The sequence below is a fragment of the Medicago truncatula genome, chromosome 7, assembly GCF_003473485.1.
Source record: "Medicago truncatula cultivar Jemalong A17 chromosome 7, MtrunA17r5.0-ANR, whole genome shotgun sequence".
NCBI lineage: Eukaryota > Viridiplantae > Streptophyta > Magnoliopsida > Fabales > Fabaceae > Medicago > Medicago truncatula.
This window is the reverse complement of record NC_053048.1, coordinates 31670876-31691566: the sequence shown is the minus strand read 5'-3', so window position 1 is coordinate 31691566 and position 20691 is coordinate 31670876. Positions and strand designations below refer to the sequence as shown.

At 32.6% G+C, this 20691-nt stretch overlaps 1 protein-coding gene across 1 annotated transcript; it reads right to left on the bottom strand.

Annotated features, from left to right (window-relative positions):
• Positions 1-1963: 1963 nt before the first annotated feature.
• Positions 1964-4129, bottom strand: LOC11407089 (uncharacterized). The gene is made up of 2 exons (XM_003623230.4): positions 3936-4129; positions 1964-3077 (listed from the first exon to the last, which is right to left on the bottom strand). The coding sequence occupies exons 1-2, from the start codon at positions 4051-4053 to the stop codon at positions 2533-2535; spliced, it is 663 nt and encodes a 220-aa protein (XP_003623278.1). The 5' UTR covers positions 4054-4129; the 3' UTR covers positions 1964-2532.
• Between the last annotated feature and the right edge of the window lie 16562 nt (positions 4130-20691).

The window sequence follows — 20691 nt, the reverse complement described above, 5'->3', positions numbered from 1 at the left end:
AAGAATTCTACTACTATTTCACAACACTTATCCCACCTAGAATGATGGTGTGGGAAAAAAGCCCTTACCTTCAATGATTTCCTTCCTAATAACCTCCAAATCCCCACGAAGTCGCCCTGACAAATAGGAAGAGTGGAAAACGTATTTGATAAAGAGAAGATGTTTCAAGTTGAAGAATGAACTAATAAAATTATTTGGGGTCATTAAGGGATGGTGATGTATTCGAAGGTGTGGCTAGCTTGAGAAGGAAGACTTTTAAAATGAAATGTAGGAGGTATAGTACATGGGACCGAAAATGCAAGAGAGGTAATTCATTATTTATTTAAGACAGAACAAACAATTCTCATTCTCTGGTACAAATTAACAAAACGTATGGCACATTGAATGGTAAGAGTAAATGAGTAACACTCATGATGGTCAATAGCCCAAAACATGTGGACATATGATGCAAAGAATTTGATTTGTCTATGTGGCACTTAATACGGCATCCATTAACCATTAATGCAATTTCCATTTCAATGGAATCCAAAACCGGTGTGGAGAAAGACAATACTAACAAATGGAGTTAATTGGATTAATGGAAGAAATCTTGTTTTTAAATCCTTTGACCAAAAAATAAACCAAAGTATGGCTAAAAATTAGAACTTATGGCTGTCTTTGGCAATTAAAAAGGAATGTAAGATGAAGAGAAATTGGGGGTTTGGATACTAATCAAAGTAAGTCTTATCAATTGGTCAACAAATTAATTATATCAAGAATAACAGTTTTATTTTGTCATTCTACATTTATACAAAAAAGATAGGATAAAATTCAAATTTATTATCTCCGTAAGCTTAGCTCAGTTGGTAGGGATATTGAATATTATATGCAGGAGCCGGGGTTCGAACCCCGAACACTCCACTTCTCCACAATTAAATTGTGTGAGCTCTAGCCAATAGGCTACTTGACCAAAAAAAAAAAATCAAATTTATTAATTAAACTAGTGAATGTCACTTTTTCTTAAATTCGTCACTTCAAAATAAATTGTAAAAAAAATCAAATAAATGAATAATACATAACTTTTTTTTTTTTTATAGAAAATAACATTTATAAATTTTTGGGGTGCTACATATTTGGTCTTGCCTTCTCTCTGCCATGTCAAACTTGAAAGGAAAAGAGGGAAAAAAATGAATTCAACATTCAAATCAACTATTCCTTCACTAATTAGGTCAATTAGAAGAGGAAGTGCTTAAACGTTCCTTGCGAACTACGAAATCCCTAGAGAAAACTAAATAAAACCAAGATACCCATAAATTCTAAAGTTGTGATGATGACCACTTTTACGACATCGCATGATTAGACTATAAGTCATAAACCACCGTCTAAAAAAACCATTTAAAACAAAAATGCACATGAAAATACATAAACAACGAGAGAATCAGTGGTTTTCTTAAACGAAACTCTACTATTCATAGTAAAAACAGAGTTGGCGACAACCCTATCATCATCTTCTACCTTAAAACGTGCATAAACTATGCCTTAAAACATTCTTAGTGCCTGCAAGTACACCCCACCATCCCCTCCCCTACCATTCGAAGCTTGCGAAGACAACAACTCACCATATATCAAACATCGTTTTGTTGATCAGGTCATATCAAAAAGTAACGGTGGTTTGCAAATTTGCAATGTGTTACCTAAAATGTCCGCGGAGAGAGATAATTCAGTAAATGTCAATGATAATGAGATAAATTCAAAAGTTAAAATATGTGGTTGACTCTTGAACACAAATTCTATTGTGGACTGCAAAGGTGGTATGCGAGATAGGAGCTTCAACTTCGAATAAGTGACATCATAGTCTTTCATTGTTGGAGTTTCAAATAATTTTGAAATATCACTACCAATTAATCAAATTAAAGTAGTTTACCCTATAATTTACCAAAGAAAGGGGAGAGCATATTGGAAATAAAGGTTTTCCAGACACAACTAACATTTAAAAATGTAGTAACACATTGGAATGAATTATTATTGAACACTTTAGAAACATCGAGGAAGATATCCATGCATCCAATAAACATGATAATAATGAACTTAAGGAAAATGTGGAAACTCAAAGAACCAAGTGAGGTATTCGCTTTGGTCCTTTTTATAAGAGATATTCTTGCATGAACTCTCACCCAACACATTATTCTTACACCCGATCAATAAAAATATGACATATGTTATTAACTTTAAAAAAAATGTGATTTTAATTAAGGAAATGGAAACATAAATGGTGGTGGGTGGTTTTTGTCGGTTAAAGAAAGTGGAAAAAAGAGAGAAATATTAAAAATAATGAGAAAAAATTATGATATGAATTATTTTTATTATTTTAATGAGATGTTTGATTTTAATTGGTTGGGTGTAAAAATAATCTCTTAGGTAAGATCATGTGAGAATTTCTCATAGTAGATAAATGAACAACAAAAGTTGATATATTCAAAAACTAAATATATCAATTTTTGTTGACTCATTTGTCTCGTATATAAGGGACGAGAGGGAATATAAAATGCGACACTAAATATTAAAAGGGGCATTAAAGCTTGCTATTTCTTCCATAACTTGCTTCTTCCTATTAGAAACGTAGTCCATAGCTAGTTTCTCGTCGCTAATCTTTCTTCTTAATTCACGTAATTTGTATGTTAAGATTGCATATTCCTCCTCCAACTCTCCAACTAGTTTCGAATCAGTATACGTAGCTTCTTGGTCAGTCAGGTTTCGCAACTCTTCTTCAGCGATATCAAGATAGGAGGGATTCAGACGAAGAACTAAGTCATCAAGCCATTCACCTCTGAAGCCATACATATTAATAACATCGAGTCCTTCAGCAACATGTGATTTTAATGTAGTCATCAAGTCTAAGGTAGAGTGTGATCGCAAGAGGTTGAGGAAGTTGGCGAAATACTCGTAAGCTCCACGTCTTATGTCAGGGGGATGTGTTTGTTCTGAAAGAAGAAAGCCAGCATGACGAGCAGAAAATTCCCTGAGGAGTCGCGCATCATTAAGAGGGAAATCGGCAACAACAGAGCGTGGTAAAACATTACGCCGACCAGGTGCAGGACCTGTAAAGAAAACATAAAAATTGTGCAAAGGACAAATACTTATTATTTTCTCTCATATAGTTGTTATGCTATATTTGGTTTATAAAATAAAGTGAGAGGAAAGAAATGTAAGAGAAAATTTTATTAGCCAAAAAAAAAGTAGGAACTTTTTTAGTTTTTGTTTTTTGAAGGAAGTTTTCATATATAGTTGTAGGGTTCAAATAGGTAGATGGAGGTATCCATCAAACATTACTCTAAATTATATTGTTAAATTCAAGAAACCCAACAATACTATCTAGTGGATTATGTGCTTTGAACTATCCATAAAAAGAATGATTCCCAATAACTTTTTCAAAATCTACTTTTTAAAAAGCAAGAAACACATTGTTTTTAAGTCAAAAGAAGCACATCCTAAGAACAACATTTCATGTGGAGCAGTTTTTATATTTTTTTTTTCTTTTCAGAATCATATTTTTTTTTTGAAAATTTATAATAAATGGATGAAAATTTCTAAAAGTGCTTATTTTGTTTAAAACAATAAATATTTTCATAAAAAAGTATAGCGAAAGGCCTCTTAATTACTTCTTTTTTTCATGGCTTTTCCAGATTTTTTATAGCTGCCAATAAAATCGAATATTGAATATAGGAACAAATGATCAAAAGGATGAAAAATTGTTAAAAAATGAGATTCGGACAGAGTTTTTCAGATGCAGTAAAAATGATAATTTATAATAATACGGAATCTTCTTGACAATTTCATACGTACCAACAATTGTTTATAAGTAAAAATATTAAGCTTATCAAAATATTGGTATGTAATCACTCATAATAATATTGAATATTAGAAACTAATAATAATATTCGATTTTTAATACGTACCAATAATTGTTTCTGGGGCTTGAGTATTTCCTCTGCGCTGAAACTCGTTGTGTGTTTCTAACCGTCTTCTGGTTCTTCTACTGTTAGTATGATGTTCATCTCGACCATCGGTGGGCATTTTTTGCTGTATGAACAAACAAAGAAATTTGCAGCTATTTATCTACTTTGGTCCACCCACTTTTGGGTAGAGACAATAATTGAAATTATATATATAATCCTTATAACTTCTTTCCACACTACACCTTCACATTATTATCCGTCATACGCACTCGCCCTTCACGATATTAAAAAAAAATAAAAAATAAAGAAACACAGAAATTCAGTGTGAAAGGACCGTTGAATTTTTCAAATAACAAGATATAAGATAGCCCCCTATAAAAATAATGGCGGTCAAAGTCGCTGTATAACAGTGTATGCTCCCTATTTCTTTCAAAAACAAAAATACTCCAAAAAAAAAAAAAACCACAGCAATATGTACCCCCCTTTAAAAAAAACAATATATATCATGACAAATGCAAAAGGAAATGATAAGGTGTGAGCAATTGCATAGTCTTTTTCATTTTATTTTTCTTTTTGTTTTTTATGATAAATATTTAGGATAAAGGGCAGTGGCGGAGTGTTAGCCAATATTTTTAAAGGCTATCATTAAATACGGTTAAAATAGGTTGACCTTGTAATCGAAGAAATTGTTCTTTTATCCTTATCAAAAGTTGGATTTGCTAGAGATATTGGAAGGCATGTGTCTCGGTTCGACACGAATAATCTCTCGGAGGGCAGTTTTTTCGGATAAGGTCAAATAAACAGATATTTTCAAGACACATTCGAAATTCAAATCGAATGGATAAGTATAGTTAGTTTTCTACAGTTATAATTTCAAATTCAAATCTAGGAAGCTTTATCTATTTGTATAAATAGTAGTTTTCCCTAGGAAAAAAAGGGTCACAATTCAATCATACAAAAAACTTACACTCAAATTATCCGCATGGAAGAGAGAAACGAGTCACAAGTTGCACGGTCGGGTCACCTCACCAGTACAGAAAACTTAAAACTTACATTCAATCCAATAATGAACCACTCAAGAAATACAACGTAAGCTTTAACAAAAAAGTCGTTCAAGTCCAAGGAATTGATGAAAACTGAATATATATTTACTGTAAAAAGGTCTCCTAAGAGGAAGCGACTTTGCTATGGCCAAATAAGTAGAGGAATCAATATATCTCAACGATTTCTTAAATAAAGCCAAAACTTATATTAGATACAATGAGAAGCTTAGTGATGTGGAGGTGAGAAAGTATAGACAAGAAAAAGAACATGAGTCCTCCTGAAAAAACAACCAAGATATGCACAGATATGAGAACTGTGAAAGGAGAGTCGGGGACCCACTTTCCGATTTAGGAAATACATGCTACCCACTTTCCACTTTCCTGTTTCACAAACTCTAAGTTTAAGGAGATTGGAATTCTCTTCCCAAAACTGTCCGCCCTAAAGTCACGTTTACATATAGAGAAATTCTGTCTCTTAAAACATTGAAAGTTTGGTGACGAAATTGGTTTGAGAATTTAGACCGAATAAGGGCCTGTTTGTTTTATCTTTTATTAAAATAGATTTTTACAGTGTAATAGTTTTTTGTTACAATTTTTTTAACAAAGAAATTTGTAAAATATGTGATTTTTACTATGTAAAATATCTAACAATGAATATTTAAGTTAGTAAATGCCAAAATCTCATTTTTAACTTATGCTAAATGAGTTTGAAATAACTTCCACTATTTTTAAGTAAATTTCTAAAAAAATCCATTTTTAAAAATACAAATTTTTTTTTTTTTAAAATCTAAAACAAACGTGCTTTAAATATGCCCTAATTCTTGTCTTTATGTTAATTCTGACCACATGTCTCTAACATCAAAAATATGTCCAATACTATTTTCTATCTCTAGTTTTGATTGGTAATATGATCTTTATGTTATATATTTTTGAAAGATATTATATTTGTTATATTGCTCGTATAATTGAAAAAGATAAGTATAGTTTGTTATAATATGAAGATATAAATTATATATTATTTATACCTAAAATTTTAATTAAAATCGAATCAATTGTAATTAAAATTTCATAAAAACTACTGTTTATAATTTATACACATTAACAGAATAAAAAAAGCAAAAAGACATGTACAGAGTGTTTGTTCGTCAGAACGCCGTTTTATAATAAAATTAATGATGAAAAAATGGTGGCGGAACCTACGATACACTTTATTAAAACCGTAAATTATCAACAACAAAAAATTATGAAATAGAAATAGCATACCTGTTTTGTAATGGTGATACTTACGATCTTTTATGATGGAATTTGCACGGCCACTTGGAATAACAAAATCGAACTCATACATTAAATGTCACACAAGAAAAATAAATTGACTTGCATTTTAAATCCTAACAAACACCCAAATGAATTCCCATTACAAACAGAAGGACAAGAAACATACATTATTACAAACAGAAGGACAGGAAACATACATGAAATAAATATTTCGTAATATACAGCAATACCCAATCGACATCATCCAAGCTAGGTCAACATGTGCGAAAAAGAATAAAAAAAAAAAAGTCCAATTCAAAAGTTGAAATTTGATACCAATACACTTCAGCACGAAATAGTTTAATCATATGCACATGATGTTTCGCTTTAATCTTGTTTTCTAGTGGCAGTTTCTTTAATTAGAATCTAATCTTGTTTTCTTATGGCAGTTTCTTTAATTACAATATCATCGAGACTACAAACTAGGTGGATTCTAGGGTGAGGGTTCAATTAGGTCCCTCATCGGTGGACCACGAGAAAAATACCGTTAGATAAAATAGATGGTTAAGATTTATTCAAATTAAATGTGAGAATATATACAATTACTCATATTCAATCCTATCCTAACATGGTTTCCACCTCTGTTACTGTTAATGTTGTAAATCTGTCCATAAACATGTACGCTTTTCCCCTCAAATCATCATCTTAGACTAAAACCATCAAAATTGAAAATCAAGTTATGAACCCTACAATTAACAAATTTCTTCTTCTGTTAAACAAAATCTCTTTTACAAAATCTTATTTATTCATCAAAGTCTCTATAATATCTGACATGGAAGTTTCATTCTTAGCACAATCATGGCGTGAAATGAAATGAGGGAATTTATGTGTTCATAAAATTAATCCCTTCTTGAATTGTTTGATAATACTTTTAATTTGATGGAAGGTGATGTTTGGTTGCATAAGAAATGGATTTAGGAGATGCCAAAGCTAGTAAGAATTTTCATATTTTTCTCCTCCAAATCTTTGATTTCTATTTCATAGTCTGGTTTTGGACTGAAAAGAGGAATTGATGTCTGAAGAATAAGAAATTTCTAAATTTAGGGTTCATAATTTGATATCAGATTTTATGGTTTGAGTCCATAATCATTGGAAGTAAAGAGAGTATCTTATTTTGAAGGAAGAATAGTAGGAATTGTAAACATAACTCAAAACCATATGAGGATAATATTGAATGTGAAAAGTTTGACATGTTCTCCCTTTTAATTTGAATAAATCTAAACCACTTATTTAATCTATTGGTGTTTTTTTCATGGTCCACTGATGAGGGACCTAATTGGACCCTCACCCTAGAATCCACCTACAAACTAAGTCAGTTTGTTTATTTATTTATTTTTGTGTTGGCTTAATATATCATTAACTTATTTTTTGTTTTCATTTTGATGCCCTAACTATAAAGTGTCTCAATTTGGTCCCATAAGTCTTCTGCCGTTTACCATTTTGGTCATTTCCGTTTGTTTTTTAATGTTTACTATTTTTGATATTGTTTCAACCATTTGATTGCTGGTTCATTGTATACCACGCTGAACCACCAACATCTAATTTTTTCCCAAGCTTCATATTCTTCCTTTCACCACTTCTTCATACAATATATATAAAAAAAGGGTTAATTATGTTTTTGGTCCCTATAAATATGTCAACTTTTCGTTTTAGTCCCTCTAAAATTTTCCTTCACCTTTTAGTCCCTATACAATTTTCAATCACTAATTTTGGTCCCTACTTTTAAGTGAAATTTTGTATTTTTTAATAAAATTGTGCAGAAATGTATAGAATATTGTAAAAATCACTCCCCAAAAAATTAGAATTTTTTTTAACAAAAAATGAATTAAATATGAATTTTTTTACCGTAAAATATATAAAAATTCATATTAAATTCATGTTATAGTAAAAAATTCTAAATTTTTTTGGGAGAGATCCTTATAATATTATGCATTTTTCTGCAAAATTTTATTTAAAAATATGAATTTTACGTATAAGTTTACTTTAAAGGAGGGACCAAAAGTAATGATTGAAAATTTTATAGGGACTAAAAGTTGAAGGAAAATTTTAGAGGGACTAAAACGAAAAGTTGTTATATTTATAGGGACTAAAAACATATTTAACCAAAAAAAAAATATCAGAAAAAATTCATCATTTAACCAAAAATAAAACTCAAACTCAACCTAACAAATAAAACATTGCAGATTGATTAAAAAAAAGAGGAATCCATCGATTTATCACTAGCTGAGGAGCACTCGCTCAAATATAGAGACACGTCATTGCTCTTTTCCTGGCAACCTAGTCCTCAAGTTCAGTTTTTTTTCTCTCTCTCTCTCTTTTTTTAATTATTTGAAGTGCAAAGGTCAATCAGTTAAAACAAATCAAACATAAATCCCATTTCTTCTCCATTACCACTGTTTCAAAATGTTATTTTCGATTGTCCATAAAAAGTTGTCAGTCAATTCTCCACATATTTACATATATGTATACTGTTCAAATTAGCAACTTTGACTATTGCATTACAAAAGATCAATTCATAGATTGATCTGAATCATGCAACACTTTGATATCCATGGATGGTAGTGTACATGGTTATAAAGATATTAAAAAGGTGTGGTTTTGACGACTGTAGGAAGGCTTTCTCGTGGGAGTGTTGGTGGTAGGTTTTAGACTGTGTGGTCATCGCAGGAAAACAACAAGTTTAGTGGCTGTTAATGTTGATTCAGCGGAGATTGAAGTTCAAGGTTTGCAATTTAAGTGTTGTTTAAATGTAGGAGAACATAGGGAAGAAGATGGAGGAAAAATTTAGGTGTTTGTGGTTTATTATAAGTTATGATAGATCCCTCCATGATTCAACGGTCTCCATTTATAAAAAAGATCAAAAGGTTAAAAATGAAAGACTTAATGAGGTTTATGGTGGATCATCTATAAAGTTGATTCACCATAGACATTTAAGGTTAAAAACAAACGGAAAGGATCAAAATGGTAAACGGAAAAAGACTTATGAGACCAAATAGAGATATTTATAGTTAGTGGACCAAAATGAAAAAAAAAAAAAAGTTAAGTGACAAAACGATGTATTAAGCCAACACAAAAATAAATAAATAAACAAACTGACTTAGTTTGTAGTCTCGATTATATTGTAATTAAAGAAACTGCCATAAGAAAACAAGATTAGATTGTAATTAAAGAAACAGCCACTAGAAAACAAGATTAAAACGAAACATCATGTGCATATGATTAAACTATTTCGTGCTGAAGTGTATTGGTATAAATTTCAACTATTTCGCACATGTTGAACTGGCTTGGATGATGTCGATTGGGCATTGCTGTATATTACGAAGTGGGCATTTGGTTTATATCATGAAGACAAATAAAATATGTAGTAGGTGGAGTGGCAAGATATGTTAGGACCTACTTGATTAAGAAGATGATGAAGATAAATACGATAAAGAGTGCATATAAATTTTAAAGTGTGTGTAACACATTAACCTTTACGTTTGATTCGTCCCCGCCAGTTATGCCAATCACATGTAAAAGGGTATATGGTGAATCTCCTTCAAGATAGTATAGAATTTTTGATGTGACTTGCACATGTCAATTCCTCTCGTGCACTTAAGAAAAGAGAGAATGATTTAATATTATTTTCGGCAGAATTTTGACTCACAATAATGTGATATTCGGTCTCTTTTCTGAATGTCTCTTCCTCCATAGTGTCTCTATTTATAGATAAATTTGTCTTATGGAAAAGAGAAACAATTCTTTAGAAAAGTTTGTTCATGAATGACTACACTTCTTCAATGATAAGCATACTACACCCCTTTCGCTAAACGGTCCTTTTTAGCAATTGTAACTTTCCCAATTTATATTTTGGAAATTACTCTCACACAGTTTTCAAAATATATTTAAATCAATTATTCTGAAAATCTGGTGGTTTCAGATAAAGATATCTCATAATTTGAACAATTACTTAGTGATTTAAGTATTCACTTATCCCCAAATAGAATAGTGTGTAAGCTTTGAACCAACTATTCATTAAAACAAATGTGCATAATTCACATGAAACTTGGTATCAATGATTGAATTATAGAAATGACATGCTTGTTAAGATTTTGTGTCGTTTATCCTTTTCATGATAATTTCAGAGTCAAACCCTTAAACTCAATACCAAGACCTTGTGTCATTAGAATTTAATACGACATATAAATTTAACATAAGTAAATATCACATTTGAGATATTATCCATCGATAACGTCGTTACCATCAATCATATTCGATTAATTAATAAATTTTTCCACAATTGTTGTCATTGAGTAATAAAAAATAAATCATATAATCGAACCTAAAGATTGTTAGAACCTATGTTGGGGGTTTGCTGCAATAACTTGATGAAGAAGATGATGAAGATAGACATGATGAATAATACACATAAATTCCACATCTTGTATGGGACATGCTAACCTTTAAGTTCGATTCGCCCCTACCAGTTATGCCAACCGGATGCAAAAGGGTATGTGGCAAATCCACATTAGGATACTATGATATTATTGACGTTACTTTCATATTTACACCAAGCGTATTGATCAATGATAGTTTACATAATAAAGTTCTATCAATTTTTCTCGTGCACTAGAGAAAAGAAAGACTTATTTAGTATTATTTTTGGCAGAATTTTGTCTCACAAGAATCTGACACTCTTTTATGCCTCCAAAGTGTCTCTATTTATAGAGAAAATTATGTCTTACAGTGAAGAGAAATAACTATTTAGAAGAGTTTGTTAATAAACGGTTAGACTGCTTCATTGATCACGCATTACACCCTTTCACTAAAAGGTCTATTTTAACTATTGCAACTTTTCAAATTTATTATTTTAAAAGTTACTCTTTACACCATTTCGTTAAAATATTTCTTTTAACCATTACAACTTTCCAAATTTATATTTTGAATCTTACTCTCACAAGATAGTGGTGTGGATCGAATTTGATGGGTTTTGAATGAAAAAAATAAATTACAAATCATTCAATTTGAAATTCAATATTTCAATTTTATTATTTGATGTCCAATCATTGAATTCAAATCAAACATGCCCCAATTAGGTTTTTTTAACAAGCCAAAATGAAACTTAGATTAAAGAACGCACTTTTTGACTAGAACAAGGAGTGCTAGAGCAGAAAGCGACAAAAGTTTACAACGTTAAAACTACAAGAAACGAAGCATGATTAGCAAAATTACATGCTAATATCCAAACAAACCAAGGGATTAAGCCACCAACAATGATAACTAAAAGCAAAAATTACATATTTCTCCTTCAGCCACAAAAAAGATAGCAGCTTAACTTTGTCCACTAATTCATAAATCGAAGCGGCCTTGTTATTAAAAATCATGTTATTTCGTTCTTTCCATATCACCCAAATGCACGTTAGCCATATTACAAGAAGAGTATACCGAAGACGTCTGTAACCGCCTCCTAATTGACCAAATTGCAAAAAATGATCAGACAAACACATAGGATCAACCCCTGAAAAACCAAGCTATCTGCGCAAATGATACGAAATAGTGCTGAAAGTAGGACAAGAAAGAAACGAGTGATCTGACATTTCCTCCATCCTACAACCACCCACGCAAAGCTAATTATCATGTGATAGAATGTCGCGCCTAATAATATTATCCTTTGCAGGAAGCCGATCACGAAGAAGCAGCCAATAAAAAATAGTAACTTTCAAAGGCACTTTCTTACGCCAAATCAAATTTGAAACTGGCACGTGGATAGGTTGCTCCGTAGCAATTAGCATTTGGTACACACCACGAACTGAATAGCCTTTGTCAGGCTCTAAATGTCATTGCCACTTATCCTCAGTGTCAGCTTGCAAATATCATCTAAAATACGAGCCTCATCAACCACCTCATTAGCAATAATGATACCATCTAAAATTTGTTTTCCACGATCAAACGCAGACTGAGAATCAAATATCACTGTCCCTATAACCGTTCGCAATCTATTTGCTAATACATTAGCCAAAATCTTATACATACACCCAACAAAAGATATAGGACGAAAATCATTAACACACTGAGGGCTGTCGACCTTGGGAATAAAGGTAATAAAAGTTCAATTTATACCATTAGAAAGCTGCCCAGTTTGATGAAACTCTGACATGATACGGATCAAGTCATATTTAATTTCTGCCCAAACCACATGTCTTACCTCTTCCACACTGAAAGGTCTAACAAGATTCCCTCCTTCCATCCCACATAAGAATTGAAAATAAGATTTTTCCACTGAGGGCCAATCTACAATAAGAGCCTTAATATGATTACAAAAATGATTAAATATATGAGAACAAACATTCTCCACCCCCTCAACTTGAATCCCATTAGTAGTCAAAAAAATAATAGCATTCCCCCGTCTTCGGTTAGACATGATACCATGAAAAAACTTCAAATTCGTATCACCGTCAGCCAACCAAAGCATACGAGACTTCTGCCAATTCATGTTAGAGTTCATTCTAAAAAAAGAATGAAAGTTAAAAGCAAGCTCATGCATTTCCTCAACATCTTGTTCCGTCAACCCAACCTCCTCCCCCTTGGAATCGAGAGACGAGATTATGTCCTTAACCTGCTTCTCTTTTAAAACTATCTTGTTCTGAACATGATTTTGGTGCCACAACTTTAAACTATCTATAATTCTTTTGAACATCTATTTTAAAATAAAACCACCTCAACCCTCGATCTGAATAGAATTCCACTAAATCCTCACATACTCCTTATAACCCGGAAGTTCTACCCAACTCTTTAACATCCACAATGGTCAGGGACCCCAATTTTCTTCATCAACAGATAACATAATCGGACAATGGTCCGAAAGCCCTTGTGGTTGAGCCACCTGAATGCAATTCGGCCAAGCAATATACCAATCCTCGGACAATACAAATCTATCAATCCGGCTTATATAATAACCATCCCCTTTATACCAAGTAAACATACGACCATATAGAGAAAAGTTAATCGAAACATTTATCTTCAATAAAATTTTTAAAGTGATTAGAATCAACTTGATGAGGCACCAACCCGTGACTTTTCCTTTCTTCCTCAGAACAAATAGCATTAAAATCACCACATATAAAAATCTTGACCCCCACATTTCTAGGCCCAACAACATACAAAGGATTCCATAATAAAATCTTTGGCATCATGTCACATGAATCATATACATTAATTAAAGTAAACTCTTCCAAACTGCGACAAAACCTACCCTTAATAACCTACAAATGCTTAAAATTTAAGGACAAAATCACCTCGACCTCTGAGTTATCCCAAACAATCAATAACCCCCAGAAGCACCCACTGAAGGCCGATAGGAATAATCACAAGGAATATGCCCCCATAAAGATGAACAAAGGTAATCATCAATAACAGTTAACTTCGTCTCCTGAACGCACAAAATCGACGGTTTCTTATCATGGACCACACACAACAATTCTCTCTGCTTCTCATGACGTCCCAACCCCCTAACATTATAAGACAAGACCTTCATCAAACACACTCAACCCCCATCACCACCACAAAAAAACAACGAAACTACATTGCCCTTTCCCTGCTCCTCTGTCCCTCGTTCACCCCAACTTTATTATTAATTGTACTTCTCCCTTGAGCTAAGACACTAAACATATGTTTTGCATCCCCTTTAAACCTTAACCCAATAGTCTTTCCTACTTCACAAACATCCTCCGCCATCTTCTCCGATTGAGCATGTAAAGACACCTAGTTTTGCCAATCTTTGTTAATAAAAGAATAATTATTAGATGACTTAGTCTTCCCAATTAATTTCTCCTTAGTCCCCTTAGGAGCTTGACGTTTTTTCATTCTAATACACTTTTTCGACAAGATTTTCAAGACCATTGATCTATCGTTGATTGGAAGTCGGGACAAACATTTTAAAATATGAACAAAATGCTTCAACAAATAGCCAAACTTCTTTTTTGACGTACGCTTAACCTTACCATTCTGGCCCACTTGCTTTTTATTCACCAAAGGAGAAAACACCACTCCAATATCACCTACATTAAGGCCATGCATGTAATATGTCGTAACACCAAGGTCCCAGAAAGGGTGGTCAATTCTCCATTTGAGGGCAAGAATTGGCTCGACAATCACCATTAAAATCCTTCTATTCTGTTTGTGCTACCTGGTCCAAAAAAGAAACAGTTGTAACAACCCTCCCCGAAGTTGAATTCAGTGTCGATTGTTTGGATTGACACAAAGTCCTTCATCAGTTGCAATATATATATATATATATATATATATATATATATATATATCATGTACTACTAACTAACCTGTACTACACTCTGATTGTATTACACTATATGAGAAATGTACTAGATGTTGTAACTTGCACAACAAGTTACATTCGCTAACTATCTTCTCTTCCTTTGATTTGTTCATGGTGCAATAGCCCTCCTACAAGTTGGAGGTTGAAAGATGTCTAATATGCCCAACTTGGATAACAAAAGATTAAAACATTCGGTGAAGAAATCATCAACTTGATATTTGGAAGAGACTAGTAACAATTTGGGAATGTCTGCTTGTAATATTTCCCTTACAATATGATAATTTATTTCAAGGTGCTTAGTCCTTTCATGAAACACATGGTTAGCTGCTACGTGAATAGCAATATGATTATCACAATAGAGGATAAGAGTTTTGGAGCATTTTACTTGTAAATCCTTTAGCAGATATAGTAGCCATTACAAATTCACATGAAGTTGAAGCTAGGGCGCGATATTCAGCTTATGAGGATTATCAGGTTACTATAAGTTTTTTCTTTGTTCTCTAAGAGATGAGAGAATTTCCTATAAAGAAGTATTGGCCTGAAATTGATTTCCTGGTATATTTGCCTCTTGCCTATTTAGCATCAAAAAAGCCTTGAAGCAGAAGAGGTGAAGTTCTAGGAAACAAAAATCATTTTTCTGGACAACCTTTGAGGTACTTGAGAACTCTCACGGCAGCAATATAATGACATTGAGAAGGATTGCATAAAAATTGACTAAAATGCTGAGTAATGAATGTGATATTAGATCTTGTTGTATTGAGATATAGTAGTCTTTCTACATATCTAGTCTTTCTACAAATCTTCTGTATGCAAAAATTTCATCATAAGTTGATGCTAGTGATGAATAGAAACTAGTATAATGTTGGAACAAATTTGACTTTATACAATGCCTCTAAAGTTTTGATGATAACAAAGTATATAAAAACAATTGGATATGTTGATATATGGTCAAGTATGCAGGATCATAAATTAAAATTTAACAAAATCTGAACATATATATGAGCATCAGAAGCACAAGAGAAGTTAAAATACTTGGTAGAAGATATGAAGAAAGGTCAATCAGAAGTCAATACTTTGGATCAGAAGAGAAAAAGTCACCTAGAAGCTAGTGAAGACTAGACTCTCGATAATCAGGTTCTAAGTCACTCAAACTCTGTGTCAATCCAGACTTTGAGGAGGTACCTGGAAGCCTTGTCATCTTTGTCTTATTCTGAGAAGGGTCACTTCTAGATAGTACAATTTGTCTTCTTCTGAATCGCGTGGGTAGTCAAATTCAAGGACAAAAGGAATGAAACAAATACTTTTATTTGCAACAATGGATTTTGAATGTCTCTTCAAACGACATTAACCATATAGACTTTGTTATATATGTATATAATTTTTTTTTTATGCAGATATAATCACATATATCATGCAACGAGTGATGTACAAATATTGAACAATGTTTTCCATATAAAGGAAAATTTGTTTAATAAAAACACTACATTAATTTTGATATTTTGAAAATAGTCATGAATTTTTAAAATTTTATCATATCAACTTTTTCATATATCTACATAAAAATTTGTTTTTGCATACATAACAAATAAAATCCACAACTGACGTTATTTAACTATTTAATAGATATTTGTATATGTAAGAGAAAAATATTTAATAAAAACATTACATTAATTCTGATAATTTTTATTTAATATTTTTAAACATTCAACAATATTAAAAATTTAATTATTTTTTATATAATTACGTTATGTGATCGCGTGAGTTTGTTACTAATTAAAAAAAATAGTAAATATTTTGTTCCGATAAGAAAAAAGTAAGTATTTTTTTTTACTAGCATGTTGGGCAACGGGCAAATTAAACGGGGTTTGTGCCTCAGATCGGGGGTGGGGTATGGACGAATAATAAAATTTTCATTTATACGAGCATTGTCATAATCTTTGTCTTTTCTTATTTTATTTTAGTAGATAATCTATGTCTTTTATAGAAAGCTAGCAAATACCTCTAGTTAGCAAGTACTCTAAGATATACCAGAAAAAGTGAATTACCACATGCTATGGCAAATCCACCAACTAAAGTTGAGTGGTTAAAATCTATCCAAACACTGCTAACATCTGTGGACTATGATTATATTCAATCATGTAGCATTTCCGTGGTTCCAGAAAGTCTTAAAAAATTGAACGAGGATGCATACATGCCAAGGGTGGTGTCCATAGGACCAAGATTCAAAGGAAGCAGAGATGATTTACTTCTAATGGAAGAAGTAAAATTACGGTGCATGTTGTCTCTTCTTCATCGAGGAGCTGATGTAGCAAGTGTTAGCTTGGAAAAATGCAGTGAAGCAGTTTGGGAATTAGATGAAGAGGTTCGTGCAAGCTACGTGACACACATTGAACTCCAACAACATGAACTCGGTAAAATTATGTTATTAGATGGATGTTTTCTGTTAGAACTTCTAATATCAAAGGGATTAGATTCACAATTTCCTAGCCGTTTATGGCCACCTGGTCCGGCAACTGAAGTGCTAAAAGAGCATGATGTTCTGTCTGATCTAATGTTATTGGAGAACCAGATCCCAATTATGGTCCTCCATAAGTTGTCTCAAACACTTTTTCCAAATGTGTTTGAACCAGATAGGATAGAGACGGAGGAGGAAAAGAAAGAGAGGATAGAAAGGGAGCACAGGATAGAGACGGAGGAGGAGAAGAAAGAGAGGATAGAAAGGGAGCGCAGGATAGAGAGGGAGGAGCAGCGGAAGAGAGAGCTGAGGGCGAAGAAAATCAACAATCTTGCTCTCTCTGTCTTAGGATACTATCCTCTTCAGTCACCGTGTCTCGAAGCCCCTCACATTCTTGATCTTGTCCACTTCTTTGTTAATGGTACAGGTGAGAGAAGAATGGACAATCTTGTACTTGGCATTACGGATACTACTGCCATTGAGAAGCTAAAGCTGAATCGATGTGCTTTAAGTCTCCAAGCTGCAGGTGTAAGTATCAAAGTTCTTGAAGATAGGGATAAAGGGATTTCTTGCTTCGGTTTGATGAGGAATTGTTTTGGTGGTGTAATAGTAAGGATTGGGAATTTCATAAAAAAAACTAAGCATAGGAATGCGACAGTAAGCCAAGTGAAAGGTTTGGACTTTCATTTTAAGTTTGACAATGGGAAACTGAAAATTGAACAGTTGCATATCACAGAAACAACAAAAGCAAAGTGGCGCAATGTCATTGTATGGGAGCATCATAAAAAGAAGGGGAAAAGTTCTTCCATTTCCGTTGCAATAGAGGACCATGGCCTGAATAGTCCCAACGGCAAATTTACTTTGTCAGCGCTGATTTTCAATGGATTGATTTGTTGTTCGGCTGATCTAAATTTTCTTAAGGAAAAGAACATCATTGTGGATCATACTAATATGAGTAATGAGAAGTTGAAAGAGTTTTTTCGTACGATTGTGTCTGGAATTGATTCTGGGATACTTGATTCCAGTTATGTTAAACTGGTTGATGATTTGAACAATTACTCTGGGGCGTTTTTCATCATAAGGATCTTAAAAATATTGTGGCATGAATCCACGTATTGTCTAGAATGGCTTATCAAATTTTTGAAACAAAATTACAACTTTGTTGCTGCATTGCTGGCTATACTTAGTATTGTGAAGACGGTACTTGCAGTCCTAGCCTATATTTTGAATAAGTAAATTTGTCTCCATTTTACGGAATATTTATTTCATGTATGTTTCCTGTCCTTCTGTTTGTAATGGGAATTCATTTGGGTGTTTGTTAGGATTTAAAATGCAAGTCAATTTATTTTTCTTGTGTGACATTTAATGTATGAGTTCGATTTTGTTATTCCAAGTGGCCGTGCAAATTCCAAATCATAAAAGATCGTTAGTATCACCATTACAAAATAGGTATGCTATTTCTATTTCATAATTTTTTGTTGTTGATAATTTACGGTTTTAATAAAGTGCATCGTAGGTTCCGCCACCATTTTTTCATCATTAATTTTATTATAACTGCCATTCTGACGAACACTCTGTACATGTCTTTTTGCTTTTTTTATTCTGTTAATGTGTATAAATTATAAACAATAGTTTTTATAAAATTTTAATTAAAATTGATTCGATTTTGATTAAAATTATAGGTATAAATAATATATAATTTGTACCTTCATATTATAACAAATTATACTTATCTTTTTCAATTATACCAGCAATATAACAAATATAATATCTTTCAAAAATATATAACAAATGCAGTATATTATAATTTTTTTTTTTTTTATAACACCAACCAAAATAACATTCTGATAGTCAAATTTAGGTAAGGGTGTGATTGTGAGGAGAAAAAGGAAGTTCAAAACGGTATACTTTCTGTGTATATAATATAGAATAATATTTTTAAATTTGTCTTTCTACCGGAAAGATCATATTACCAATAAAAAATAGTATTGGACATATTTTTGATGTTAGAGACATGTGGTCAGAATTAACATAAAGACAAGAATTAGGGCAAATTTAAAGCCAGTTTGTTTTAGATTTAAAAAAAAAATAGATTTTTTTTTGTATTTCTAAAAATGGATTTTTTTAGAAATTTACATAAAAATAGTGGAAGTTATTTCAAACTCATTTAGTATAAGTTAAAAATGAGATTTTGGCATTCACTAACTTAAATATTCATTGTTAGATATTTTACATAGTAAAAATCACATATTTTACAAATTTCTTTGTTAAAAAAATTGTAACAAAAAACTATTACACTGTAAAAATCTATTTTAATAAAAGATAAAACAAACAGGCCCTTATTCGGTCTAAATTCTCAAACCAATTTCATCTCCGAACTTTCAATGTTTTAAGAGACATGATTTCTCTGTATGTAAACGTCCGCCCTGAGGGCGGACGGTTATGGGAAGAGAATTCCAATCTCCTTAAACTTAGAGTTTGCGAAACAGGAAAGTGGAAAGTGGGTAGCATGTATTCACTAAATCGGAAAGTGGGTCCCCGACTCTCCTTCCACAGTTCTCATATCTGTGCATATCTTGGTTGTTTTTTCAGGAGGACTCGTGTTCTTTTTCTTGTCTATACTTTTTCACCTCCACAACACTAGGCTTCTCATTGTATCTAATATAAGTTTTGGCTTTATTTAAGAAATCGTTGAGATATATTGATTCCTCTACTTATTTGGCCTTAGCAAAGTCGCTTCCTCTTAGGAGACCTCTTTACAGTAAATATATTTTCAGTTTTCATCAATTCCTTGGACTTGAACGACTTTTTTGTTAAAGCTTACGTTGTATTTCTTGAGTGGTTCATTATTGGATTGGACTATAACTTCTAGGGTCTCTATTATCTTCAATTTTCATCGAGATGTTGTGAAGTATGCAGTGAACTGATGACAAAGTTCTTCCCACGGGTCGATAGATTCTATGGGAAGACTTTTATACCAAGTCATTGTATTCTTCCTCAATGTTAGGGCGAAGAGCATACATTTCACAAAACCTGGTACTCCTATTTAGTCGAGGATAACTTTGATATCTCAATGTGATCCTTCGTGTAACAGGTCTGCAAGGTATTGTATATATCTTGGTCGCTGGGATTGTATGACCTAAAATGACATGGTTTCTGTCGATGCGGGTGATGGCGTAGACATTCGGTTGCTGTTGGTGGGAGGACCTCTAAGGACAATCTTTGAGAGCGGGTCTTAGGGACCTTAATTTTTCGAGAGTGTCATTCCTTGTCCTTCTGCAGGATTGTGTAGGCCTTGGGCGGTGGCTCTGGGATGCATGGACAACTTTCCACTTGCTGAAGACGTATGTTCTGATCTTCGATGATGTGGTTCTAGACAACTTGAACCAAGTTGCAAAAAGATCGTATGTGGCTACCACCCGCGCAGGTGGTACCACCAAAGGTAGGTAGTGGTGGTCGTGGACTGTTGACCAACGAAAGTGAAGGGATCTTTGCAACTAAAGAAATTTAAGTAAACTAATATTTTTCTTTTGGATCAAAGTTATCTAACAGAGTAAATGTAAGGGAATTTATTATTAAATAATCTCCACATAGATAGCGAAGAAGCATCAATGCATCACTAGCATTGATATA